Here is a 13,639-nt window from a genome sequence, read left to right on the forward strand (position 1 = left end):
GAAAGAACAGAGGGGTTTTCCGACATTGGTAATCTTCATTCTACAAGGAAGAAGCCTTTTTTTGTAAGAGCTCTTTTGGAACAAGGCGGGTGTGGATGGGGAAGAGGGAGTTCTTTCAAAAGAAGAGGAAAGAGAAAAAAGAGCATAGGTGCCTAGGTGGCCATTCTGTCCATAGTAATCACAGCTGAAATGCGAGATAGTGTCCATTCAGTGTGGACGATATCTTTCCAAAAAGCAGATTGCTCTTTTGATGCGCTTTTGCAGTGTGGATACTCTTTTTTGGAAGAAGTTTTTCCAGAAGATCTCTTTGGGCAAAGCTTCTTCCGAGAGAAGCCTGCAGTCTAGACATAGCCTGGATCTTTGTGTTCAATCTCTTCCTAGTTATATTTTGACCATTCCTGCATGTCCCACAAGAGGCATTTGCGGCTTAGTGACTCTCCACCCCCCGCCCCAGTGGCTCTAGTAACTTAAAAGTGAAAAGATTTTCAGCTTGCAAGGCTTAATAGCATTGAAACTGTGAAAGAGCCATTAAATGGTAATGAAGCTATTTAAAAGTTGTCAGTCTCTCAATTTATTGTCAAAAATAGCTGTGCATTACTATAAGAAGTCTACAGAACCTTAGTTGAAATACTTAAAGGAAATTTTCATTAGTTTGTTGTTTAAAATTATAAAATCACATCTCTAAAAATCCTTGCATACATTTGTAGACGCACTGAGTATTCACCTTTTGCATTAAACGATTGGGTCTTCAGACATACAGTTTTTTAAATAAATTGTTCAAAAGACCACCCTCATCTAAAATGCACATTTTAATTATTATAGTACAAAAACTTGCTTCCAGAGTCTTCCTCTCCTTTCTGTCTATCCCTACTCTCCTGTCACTTCTGAGAACCCTCAAAGGGACCATGTCCCATTTCTTCCAGATAGCTGGACAAATGAGTTTCCCTTTTTTTTTTTTTTTAAACTTCTGACTCTTTGAACTAGTTTTAAAAGAACCTCCACCAAAATCAGTTCTTTAGTAAGATATAAAATCTTTAGTTACGCCTAAAATCTTTGGAAACATTTTTAACATTAATATAGGGTGAAATTTAAATAAACATGTCTATTATGGAGATTGCACTATTCCTCTTTTCTTAATGCAATGAACTTTATGAACTCACTAAAAGACTGAGATTAACGTATAAGAACGTCTTTGTTTTAGCGCATTAAATACATAGTAATCTGGGGTGATTACTTTGACAGTTTAGGAGTACACTTGAAATATAGATTAACAAAATGTAAAGCAGGAAGAGCTGCATCATGTATTCCATAATATTTAATGTTGTATTCAACAGGATAGCAAATAAGTCTCTGACAGGGGAGGGGGAGAGGGAGAGGGAAAGAGAAAGGAGGAGAGAGAGAGTTAAAATCCTGTGAGTAACTTTTTTTCCTCCATATTTAGTTTTTTAATTAGGTTTCTGCTTGGCCAGTCTTCACAATCTGGCATGCTGTGGAAAACATGGTCCATTTTCTGTAGAAGGAAATTTTAGTAGACCGTGGTTTTCTTCATATGTTACTTGCTATGTTAAGGTTCAGGGATTTGACTGGAAGGGGTGAGCAGAGGGGAGGAGGGAGGGGAAGAGAAGAGCAAGGCAGAGGGAAGGTGATGGGATCTGGGATGAGTTGGCGTATGGGTGGGGCCAAAAGCTGGAGAGCTTGCCTCCCCAAGCCAAGCAGCAGTTGCACCCACCATCCATGTATAGGGGAAACCAGTATCTTACCTACGAGGAGTCCTGTGGCACCTTATAGACTAACTGAAGTGTAGGAGCATAAGCTTTCGTGGGCAAAGACCCACTTCGTCAGATGCATGAGACGTGGGTCTTTGCCCACGAAAGCTTCTGCTCCTACACTTCAGTTAGTCTATAAGGTGCCACAGGACTCCTCGTCGCTTTGCAGATTCAGACTAACACGGCGACCCCTCTGATACTTGACAGTATCTTACCTGTTATATTGTTCCATGTTGAGGTAACATTGATGTAGTTACCCACTATATAGGTACTGGCTTGAATAGAGAGAATGGTTCCAGGGAGGAGAAGAACCAAATGAAAATACAGCCTCCTCTTCCCTGGTCCCTCGTGGGGGGCAGGTGGCACTGCAGAGCCGGTGCTGGGGGGAGTTTGCTTTCAAGCCAGCTCCTCCTAGCACTAGTACCTGCCTGCCCCCCCATGCTGCCTTATAACGTGGGGCAGGGGGGAGGAGAGGGGAGCCAGCCTAAAGTTGGCTCCCACAGACACCTCCTCCCCTTGCTGTAAGCCCAGGCTTACTGGTTAATCATGTAGTCATCTACATGTTGACATCCTTAGGCAATACATGGCACCAAACTGAAAAGCCTTGTTCTAGGGAATTGATGATGGGTGTGTAGATAAATGCAAGAGTACTTAAATTCTTATTGTACCTTCCTTCCTGATTGACAAATAATGGAACATACCTCATCTTTCATCCCATGTTACCTTTCCATGGAAAAAGATAAGAAACTTGCTTCTACTATTTACAAGATAGGAGAGTTGTTAAGCTGCATGTTGATATTTTCTTTCCATCCTCTTGTATTTGATACAGAACTTTCTGAATAACTTTCAAACAGCAGAAGAGGCTCTAAGTGCTGCTACAGTTCAAGCTGCAGAAAAGGCGGCTACCAGTGTGAAGGATCTGGCTCAGAGGAGTTTTCGCCTTTCCATGGATATTCACCTAAAAGCGCCAGTTATAATCATACCTCAGTCTTCAGTGTCCCATAATGCTGTTTTAATAGATCTTGGTTTGATTATGGTACAAAACAAGTTTAGCTTGGTATCTGCTGAAGGCTGCTTACTTCCGCCAGTCATTGATAAAATGGATGTGCAGCTCACAAAGCTAAAGCTGTCGAGGTATAATAGTTTACTTTACCAATTGAATGGAAAATTAAACAGTTAATTTATTAGTAATTTACCTAGTATGAAGTTAATGTAACTCCTCCATAATTTCTAACTGTTAGAATAAAATATCATGTTGTAAATATTGCTTACATTACTTGATGAATTTAGGTTAAAATGGAATTCATATTTCCTCTGTAAGGCTACGTCTACATTGGCCCCTTTTCCGGAAGGGGCATGTTAATTTCACGAGTCGTAATAGGGAAATCCGCGGGGGATTTAAATATCCCCCGCGGCATTTAAATAAAAATGTCCGCCGCTTTTTTCCAGCTTTTAGAAAAGTCGGAAAAGAGCGTCTACACTGGCCCCGATCCTCCGGAAAAAGCACCCTTTTCCGGAGGATCTTATTCCTACTTTGAAGTTTGCTTTGAAGTAGGAATAAGATCCTCCGGAAAAGGGCGCTTTTTCCGGAGGATCGGGGCCAGTGTAGACGCTCTTTTCCGGCTTTTCTAAAAGCCGGAAAAAAGCGGCGGACATTTTTATTTAAATGCCGCGGGGGATATTTAAATCCCCCGCGGATTTCCCTATTACGACTCGTGAAATTAACATGCCCCTTCCGGAAAAGGGGCCAATGTAGACGTAGCCTAAAGGTGTAACTCATTAGATAGTGAGCTGAATGATTATAACAGATAGCATCACCTTAAATAGTGTTCTTGTTATGAAAATGTAAATACAAACATTCTTGAAGTATGTGTGAACTTGTTTTTTGAAATGTCAGACCATATGCTTTGTTTCATTATTTTATTGGTTGTTTCTTTCCTAGGATAGTTGTACAGTCTAGTATTTCACAGCGTGACATTCAGATACTTCATCCTATTAATCTGAATCTGTCTGTGAATCGAAATCTAGCTGCAACTTGGTATAATAAAATTCCTGTGTTGGAAATCAAAGGTTATCTTGACACAATGAATGTAAGTATTAGTTTTTAAATAAAACACTGCTTTCAGATTGTGTTTTGTTGATAGTGACCCTTGACATTGTTAACAATTCTGTAAATATTTGTTTAAAAAAACCCAACAACTAAAATCTCTCTCAGATTGATTGAATCTGTTCAGGTTTATTAGGATCAAGAAGACGACCCATCATTTTGTTAGGTTTCGTAGAAATTTTTTTTAAAAAAGCTCTTTAGAAATATTTAACTGAACAAGAATATTTAACAAAATGGTGGTATTAAACTGTTAAAGAAAACCCCATAATCAAGAATATATATGAATTTGCACAAGGAAAATCAGATCAGTTTAAATCCCATAGTCCTCTTTTAGAAAGAATGTCTTGTAAATAAGACTGCATTAAAGTTTAGACTGTTAGGTTTCTTTTCATAGTCCTAACATGCATTTCCCATTAACGTGTGTGTTTTTTGTTTTATTTTTATTTTTCTTGAATAGTCACATCTAGAGATGCTTTTATGAAAGCCATATTATTGTGCTGGTTGATTGTTTTAATGGTACTGCTAAATGAAACATGATAAAGAAAGAATAATATAATGCTGCCACAGAGAGCTGTTTGCTTATGTATTCAATTCATTCTTAAAATCATTAAGCTGTTATGTCATAGGTTATTCTAACTCAAGAGGATTTGGATGTTCTGCTTAAAGTACTGACAGAAAACCTCAGTGAAGCAGATGAAATGTTAAGTAAAGTGAAACCCATAGTGCAAGAGGAAGGTAAGAGTTACTCTTCTGCAGTCTTAAAATTGAAATGCGTGTCAGTCTTTATTAAAAGCTCAGTTGAAAGAAATTTTGTACGTTGTCACAAACAATTTTTTAATATATAAAATACATAGAATGTGTTTCTTGTGTGAAATAAATTGTAACACATCTTTCAATGACATTAACAAATCACTGAAAATGACAGGAAAAATTAGAGGAATTGAAATACCTCCGTCAACACAAAATGAGAGTACATCAGGAGACAGCTTACCTGGTTCAAGAAAAGTCGCATTATGTGAAGATGTAACCAACTTGCTCCTTAATTTTGAGATCAAAGAGGTATGTATTTAACTACAATATCTTGCTTGTGGCTGACTTGATGGATTGATCTTAATACCCCTCTATGGCTGCTTTGTATGAACCAGGACAAAGTAACCATAAAGCCAATTCAGCAAGGTCAGATTGACCTTGGTTAAGGATATCACTGGTGGGCAGAGCTCACATTAACTCAGTGCCAACTTCCTGGTCCACAGTGTAGCACCCTTTTTTGTCCAGTGATTCTCAGCTACCCATCTGTTACATGCTCAGCCAATGAAGATGTTTTGATAAGAGATGGATGCTGCTATAAAAAATTTCCCTAGGTTGTTTAAAATGTACCCAAATCCAATGTAATTACTAAAAACTTGTGTTTTTGAAGTTTTTCAGTATCAGAATGTTGTCACTTCCCAATAAAATAAAACAACAAAAACTTAAATTGCTTCAAAGAAAGCTTGTGGTATCCAAAATAGCCCCTGGAATCACTGGTTTTTAAGAGGTACAAAATGGAAAATAAAAATTCTCATTATCAAAGTAAAAAGAGCCTCTAAGTTTCTAAGTCAGCCAGACTTAATTATATGCTTTGATTTGTATAGTAGATACTTGCCCAAATACTTGCCTTTTCTGAGAGGGTGAGAACAATTCAGGAGCTGCCTGATCTGTATTATGAATCCAGTTTCTTTCCAGAATAGCTAATAAAGACTGTCTGAATATTAATGTTCTGCCTCTGTCTCCTGTTCTCCTGTAAACCAGATCATGCTAATAATGACTGTATTAACTTGCTCCCTGTGGGTATGTCTACACAGCAGTGTTATTTCGGAATCACTGATGTAATTCCAAAATAAGTTATTTCGACATAATGTTGAAATAATGGTGAGCTGGAGGACATCTTACTCTGACTCCTGTAACCCTTATTGTATGAGGAGTAAGGAAAGTCGGAAGAAGAGTGCTCTAACTCAGACTTCCTGTTGTGTAGACAGTGCCAAAAGCTGAATTCAGCTATTTTGACTTTAGCTATACAATTGACATAATTCAACATTTTTATCAAATTCAATTGAACTAGATAACACAAGGATGTACTGATAAGACCAGAGAACTATTTTCTCTTTTCATGCTGTTGGAATAGACTGAAAGTGAAGGTTTTTCTGGAGGGATTTTACAGATATAGTGGCTTGGGTAAATGGAACAGGGAGAACACTACATGCATGTAGAGAAGTTTGGAAAAAGCACAGATATGGGCGTATGAGGTAAAAACACAAGGTGTCAAGGCTGACAATGCTGATGGAGTAGAACTGAGGATGATATAATTACCTGCTATTACTAGTGAACTATTTTTATTGTAATATTCCTTTAATTTATCTGTCTTCCCACAGGTTGTGGTAACCTTGATGAGACAGGTGGAGAAGGAGTGCTATCCCTTACATACACTAACTGTGCTGCATCTTGGAACTGAAACCAGAATTGGAAACCATGATATGACTGCAATAGCATATCTAAATAAAATTACTTTGAAGTGCCTTGAATTTACGGGTAGGTGCATTGTAAACTTGACAGTTCGTATGTGTTACTCAAACATTATAGCAGTAAGATTGCACGTTTAAAAAATGAAATTGAATCAGAATTCATTTTTGTAGCGCACTTTGTGACATTGTCCTTATGTAATGTTGCTGCAATAAGTCAGTCTCCAATGATCTAATCTAAGGGCTGTTGTTGGTGTGTAAAAGTTAGTTTGAGTTAATATATTTAAGTTCGTTCAGGTGGAGTTTCTCAGCTCCAGTGAGAGCTACCACACTGCAAAACATCACTCGAGATACAGAGTGATTAGATTAGCAGATGATGAGTTTTAACTCACTCTGCTATATATCCCCACTGCATTACTAGCTTGAATGTCAGTAGTGTTGAAGCTTCAACCCTTTCTTTTGGGCCAGCTAGCACAAGCTTTAAAGCACCACTTAATTTGAGATGGATTGTTTTTTTCTTAACCAAATTATTATTCACAAAACTCTGGTAATCTCTTGAGCTAATAACAAAGTCTAGAGAAACTGTCAATTTAATTGTGAAGTCTCAATATTACATAGTACATCTATCAAATAATTATTACACTGTTCTTCAGTGAAAGTTTAATTTTTTAGCATTTGCTTTTGGAAACAATGTCAGTTGCATGACTTATTACCCAGCTACAACACCATTCATTGATAGATATATGTTAAGATGAAAATACCGGCATTTTTTGTTGTCTTAAAGGAAAAATACATAAGTAAACTTGAGCCCAGAAGGAAGGCCTTTTTGAAGGGTTTGTCTACACTGAAGGGGTTAGGTGGAAAACCCAAGAAACCAGCCAACCAATAAAACATGTGGCAGCATATCTTGGACCCTGAGTCGGCTGACTTGGGCTCACATTAAGGGGCTAAACACAGCAGTGTAGATGTTCAAGGTTGGGTTGGACCCTCGTCTCTGGGACCTTCCTCTTACATGAGATTTTTCAGAGACTGGGCACCAGCCAAAGCCTGAAGATCCTCACTGCTGATTTTCGTCCCAGTGCAAGAACTTAAGGCCTAGTCTACACCAGGGATGTAAATGACTAGTCAAATCAATACTCAACTAGCCGCTGTCTCTATTAGCAGGACTACAGAGTTTGAGTTCCACAGCCTCTTATTCTGGAATAATGGTTTTGCTAGTGTGGATGCATTGCTTGGAAATTCACCCTTTGCTAACAAGACGGGAGCTAGTTTAAAAGCCGGTTCCCCCCAGCACCATCTTGGCAGGTAGGCAGGGGAGGCAGAGGCGCAGTGGGGGACCGGGCATAAGCTGGGAATCAGCTGTCTCAGCTTGCATTGGGTCCCAGATGCTGTGCCTCTGCTTTTTAAATATAGTAAGAGCCACCTGTTACTACATGTAAAAGGCAGTGCTGAAGTGGGGTTAGCTCCCGGGGCAGCGTGAGTGGAGACTGCTTAGTTGTGGCTCACACTGTCCCAGGGAGGTAACGCTGCTGTGGTTCTGCAGTTTAAATGTAGTTGGGGCTGGGCGGTTGAAATTCCATCAACTACTTGATTATCTGATTATCCGTATTTTAACATCCTTAGTCTACCCTAGAACTTTAGTCTGAAACTAGCCAAGGTCAAATTTCTAAGCAATGCATCCACACTAGCAAGCCCGTTATTCCAGAATATGGGGCCATGGAATTCAAACTCTGTAGTCCTGCTTTTCGTGAGAATAACACTATTCGTGAACTTGCAAATCCAAAATAACGTTAGTGTGAACACTCTGGTGCTGCTAATTCAAAAGAATAGGCCTCCCACAGCTTCCTAGAGTGCTTTCTGGGGCTCTGAGTCTGAGGTAGCATGTGCACGTTAACGGAGCCTATCTTGGACTACATTCAATTCTTTCCCGTAGCGAGGGCACAGAACTTCAAATTGGTTAAATCATATGCCCAGAAATCAAATTTAGTAAATTCAAAATAATCTCCTAGGCTGTGTCTAGACTACATGGCTCCATCGATGGAGCCATGTAGAGGAGGGTTGTAGGGAAATGAAGCGGCGATTTAAATAATCGCCGCTTCATTTACATTTACATGGCTGTTTGTCAGCTGTTTGTCGGCTCAGCGTGGCAGCTATGTAAATTTAAATGAAGCGACAATTATTTAAATCGACACTTCATTTCCCTTTGCCCAATAAACAAATCTACATAGCTCCGTCAACGGAGCCATGTAGTGTAGAGGTACCCCTAGTGTTGACTTGGCCTCTAAAATGCGTTGCTAATGTACTTTTTTTTTGGGGCAGTGTTAGGTGAATATTTGAAATAACTGAGTAGTGATTCTGACCTTTGCTACAAAGAACAGTATACGATGACATAGTGATGATGATGTAAAAATAGCAATGGGGAGATGCACATTTTTGGTAGGTTCAATATAGTATAAAAACAACAAAGGCTTCTAATTAGATAAAATTACATATTTGTTGTCATGAGAGAGCTCTTGATCTTTGGGTTTTGAACTGAAAATGATGCATTCACTTTTACTAGCTGAGTTATTGTTAAAGCATTTGCATAGGGACTTCCTTATAAAATATGTATGAGACAGTGATTTGAAGTAATATAAATGCATATGTGCTCTTTTGTCCACAGACTCAAAAGGAGGTCCTCTCCATATTATTAATTCTTCAAATGAGACTGGTGAACACCTTCTGAAAATGGAATGCATAAAGGTTTTTGTATTGTCTTTATTTAACCCTCCTGATTATCTTAACCAGTTTTAAAGGTCTGATCCTGCAAACAAAATCTGCATTAAACTTCAGTCGTAGGCAGAAATATTTGTAGGATTGGGGTCTAAAGACCAAAGTCCTGTGCCAGTTGTCAATTTTCAGTAATAAAATCAGCATTTTGTTCTAATACTAACCAACGTACTCATTCATGTGAAGAAACACTGTAAAGTAATTCAAAGTAATATCTTCCAAATAACTGTGCCCTCTCCAACAAAATGGCACCTATTGTGATGAGCACCCTTTCCTGGGCCACCCACTAGCATTGGGTCAATCTGAGGGGAATTCAAGCCTCAAGTGCTCTAGTGTCCAGATGTCTAGCCCTCGGGATGTAGAATACTGACCCTTCAGATTCCTTAGGGGTTGAAGATACCCTCTCTCCTAGACTTAACTCCAAAGCTATGAAACTTCTGTCTTACAATTGAACTCTCTTAGGGGTGTGCTGCTGTTATGAAACAGTTAACACACACGTAATATGGTCCGACATCTTGATGCTCTTTATATTTAATCCTGAAGAGCAACAGGAAAGTACAGATCATTCTAAACACGAAGTTCCTCTTGAGGTGGGGATTGTCCGTGTTCTGTCAGGGAGAGTCTTCAGCAACTTCACATACTCTGCAGCAGCCTCTCTCCTTAATCTGATGCAGAATGACTCTCCTTCCCAGTGTCTGCCCATAAGTCCTTTTATAGTTTCCTGCTTGAGGGTGTCTGTCTGTCTGTCTTTTGCTTCTTTTATTTTCCTCGTGGTAACTTTGCACATGCAAACTCAGTTTCCTTTTGCCAAGGGCAGGAAGTGTCTTCTGCCAACTAGAGCAAACCCATTGTCCTAAGGTATTTTACTTGAAATAGATTTTCCTTGAGTGCAGATGACTTACCATAGTCTTTAACTTGACAGAGACCTACTTAGAACCCTGTTAACTAAAGGGGGAGCTATATACAAGTAAATTTTTCACAATACAATAATTTAATAAACATTTCAGATGGGTAGCCAGCCATGTTAGTCTGTACCTACAAAAAGATATGTATCCCTACCTCTGATTTCCACTCCATGCATCTGACAAAGTGGTTTTTACCCACAAAATCTTATGCCAAATGAATCTGTTAGTCTTTAAGGTGCCACAGGACTGCTCATTTTTTTTATAAACATTTCATAAGTTCATAAAATCTCTCACAATTCAAAAGTGGTAGAAACCAAGCCACCAGTTCACCACACACGGAACAATCTTCTTTTCAAGAAAGCTGTGTTAAATTGAATTGAACATTTGCTCTTATCTGTTTGTGTGGCAAGTGCCCCTATTAATAGTGGCATTGACTCAGTAGGGTTCGCTAATTGTGGGGAATGGATTCTGAACAAGACAGCCTCTGAGGAGTAAGCTATGAAATTAGATTGTTACGACAAGAGAACCTTCAGCAGGTACTTGGTTATTAGGGAAAGTCCAGGACACCTCTCAGTCCAGTGGTTCTTAATACTAGTGCATTATTTTTTCTTAATCAAATTCTTTGTCTTTTTAATGTGGAAGCACACAATTTTACCTAAGGGGATTGAAGAGAACAAGCTTATTAAGGTATTTTCTGAATGGCTGACAGATGGTTTATAGATGTAGATTTGAATTAATTACTTTAACACACTAATAAGACAGCTATAGAATTTCACCCATTAAATGTGTACATAAATCCTACTACAGTAGACTTCGGATAATCCGGAACCTATGGGTCCTAGGTGGTGCCAGATTATCAAATATGCCGGACTATCAGGAGGTACTATAAAATGGTTATATATATATATATATATATATATATATATATATACTGTATACATTATATACTGTATATAAAGTGTTCCTAGCCCTTTTTATTGTACATACTGTATACAGTATACTGTAATGTTTTAGTTTTTTAAAGCCTTTTTTACCCTTTTTGCTCAGTTCAGCTGCTGCTGCTGTTACCTTGTGACTCATTTTTTGCCAAAGCTCACTCACTAGGCTCTTGTCATTTTGATGCTGGACTATCAGGAGTCCCGGACTATTGGAGTTTTACTGTAATTTGTTGGCAAAGGAGGTATTGTTTAGTAATGCCTTCTGTCTTCATTTTCAGGCCTGAGTTATGGAGAATTGATTACATCGTTTCATATTCCTTTCCCTTGATTAATTGTTCTCATGGTTAAAAATTGGCATCTTGTTTAACTTTGTACATCATCTATTAAAATACAGATGTAGTTTACTGTGTGCTTTAGTCTTCACTCTTTTTATAGGCTGATGCAGATGGACCAGAGTTCGCCACGATTTACAAAAGTACCAAACAAGTTGTTAAAGTAAGTATAAAAACAGTCTTCAGCAAGCTTTTTAGATCAGCTCCTATTTTAATATGTAAATATTTTGTTAGGTTAACTAAAAATGCACTTGGTTTTAAGGTTCTTTTTTCCTAGATGATTCATTTTTAGATTAGAACTGACAAGTTTTTGATGTTTTTAGGTAAGTGACAATGCCTGTTTCTTGCAGTACTTCTTGTGGGATGTGATTTGCTGAAAGTGAAAAGATCTAGAGTAGTAAACTTGTTAATATACCAAATATGAAGAACTTTGTGGTAGAAAATCAAAAGTTCTTTGAGTGATTGCTCATGTGCATTCCAATGGTGAGTGCATTCCACGTGTATGCGAGTTAGAAAGCTTTTACCCTAGAATCAGCTGTGGAGCCCCTGGAGTGGTGCCTCTGTGGTGGCTCATTTTAGACACTACTGGCCCCATGACTTCTTACTGCCCATGACTACTTGTTGGAACAGCTCCAGTCTCTTGCTTTGCAAATGCCTTGGTTCTCCTCATTGAAGTTCTTGTTATTTGGTCTCTGTTGCTATAGTTTTGTTGGATTAGTTAGTAGTTTAGTTGTTCCTGCTTCAGGGGCTCTCCCCCATTAGCTTCCCATATGTTGTGCTCACAAGGGCTTAAAACCTGCGAGAACTGTGGCAAACATACCCAAGGGCAATCCTCACATTGATTGCCTCAAGTGACTCTGAGGGCCATCAGACTGACAGATGCTCCATTTGTCACAGCTTCCGTTCCTAAATGAAGAACGAGTGGAATCACTGACTCAAGCTGCTCTCGATGGAGATACTACTCTGACCTCAACCACCTCCAAAGTTGTTCTTGGCAAAGATGGTACATAGTGCTCCAGCTTTGATATGGAACACCTCAGTGCCCAAGAAGCACTCCACTCCCAGGCACTGCTCCCCTTCTCACCATACGGAATCAAACACATGGTACCGCTCTCAATCTCTGGTGCTGCACAAGAGGAAGAAACCTGAGAGGAGCTAGTTGCCTACTAAGACACCATGTAAGGACCCAAATGGAGCGTGCCTGGCAGATGGACCCTGTTGGCTCTACTGTTGAGCCCCATCATCCTGGTTTCCCCAGCTAAGGTTCAATTGGAATGCTTCCTCATCTTCATCCCCAGATTAGGCAGTGGTGGACAACTCCACTGCTTCGTTGCTCACCATGGTTAGTAAGGCTCACAGAAATCTCTGATGTCTGGCGCAAAACTTTACACCTTCAAGTGGTGGAGGAATTTGACCCCATGGTGGATATGCCAAACCCAGAGGATATATCTAGAGATGCTTCCCCTCATAAAAGCAATAGATGTAAACGCAAAGGTGCTTTGGCAGACACCAGCCTCCATACCTCCCACAGCAAAAGGGATGGAAAGGAGATATTTCGTATCCCAAAAGGACTATAAGCACCTTTTTACAAACTCCCAACCGGGAGCATTAGGATTGTCCAGGACAGCCAGGGCCTACAACTAAAGCTAAAAAGGGCCAAAAAATGGAGCTTTTGGGCAATAACAATTAGCCATGGGGGTTCAGCTTGTCTGCTGTTGGGAGATGTGACCCAGCTTTCAATGGTGTGTTTGAGGACATTGTACCAGAACCCAGTCTGGATCCTTTCCCTCCTTTCAGGAATCCTTTATCACACTTCCATCGTGCTTCCATTGTAAATTATATCAGACACGGGGTCCTAAGCATGCTGGGTGTGTGATACTCTATATAATTCTGTTCCCTATCACCTACTCACCCCCCTACCTTGTCCCTCTTCAGGAACCACTCTCACTCCCATGTAGGAGGTGCTTCTAGTTCTTGGTGCAATAGAGGAGGTGCCTTGGGAATTCAGGGCAGGGGATTACACTCCCAATACTTACTAATCCGCAGAGGAAAAGGGGAACTCAGGCCTATTCTGAACCTCAGTATGTTTGTCAAGAAAAAGCAATTTCACATGGGCTCACTAGCCATCATCATTCCCTCCCTGGATCGGAGGGGACTGGTATGCTGCTTTTCACATGCAGAACATTTATTTTCATTATCCCCACAGGCAATTTCTGCGCTTCAGTTAGGAGTACACAAAACGGACAATTTTGTCCCCGATGTCTCACATAGTGTATGTCAAATGTGGCAAGCCTTCCTCTGCAAGTGTCAGGTTCAGGTGTTCCCAT

The 13,639-nt window shown here is 39.6% G+C and overlaps 1 protein-coding gene across 5 annotated transcripts in view; it reads left to right on the plus strand.

Moving 5' to 3' along the window:
• Positions 1-13,639, plus strand: part of VPS13C (vacuolar protein sorting 13 homolog C) — a 220,597-nt gene that overhangs the window by 95,704 nt on the left and 111,254 nt on the right. For all 5 annotated transcript variants that reach the window (XM_075897681.1, XM_075897679.1, XM_075897678.1 and 2 more), the window contains 7 exons: positions 2,596-2,900; positions 3,709-3,856; positions 4,500-4,608; positions 4,799-4,932; positions 6,282-6,438; positions 9,031-9,110; positions 11,416-11,475. In XM_075897681.1, coding sequence (XP_075753796.1) covers positions 2,596-2,900; positions 3,709-3,856; positions 4,500-4,608; positions 4,799-4,932; positions 6,282-6,438; positions 9,031-9,110; positions 11,416-11,475 — 993 coding nt within the window. The remainder of the gene's footprint in view (positions 1-2,595; positions 2,901-3,708; positions 3,857-4,499; positions 4,609-4,798; positions 4,933-6,281; positions 6,439-9,030; positions 9,111-11,415; positions 11,476-13,639) is intronic.

This window comes from Pelodiscus sinensis, chromosome 14, assembly GCF_049634645.1.
Source record: "Pelodiscus sinensis isolate JC-2024 chromosome 14, ASM4963464v1, whole genome shotgun sequence".
Classification (NCBI taxonomy): Eukaryota; Metazoa; Chordata; order Testudines; family Trionychidae; genus Pelodiscus; species Pelodiscus sinensis.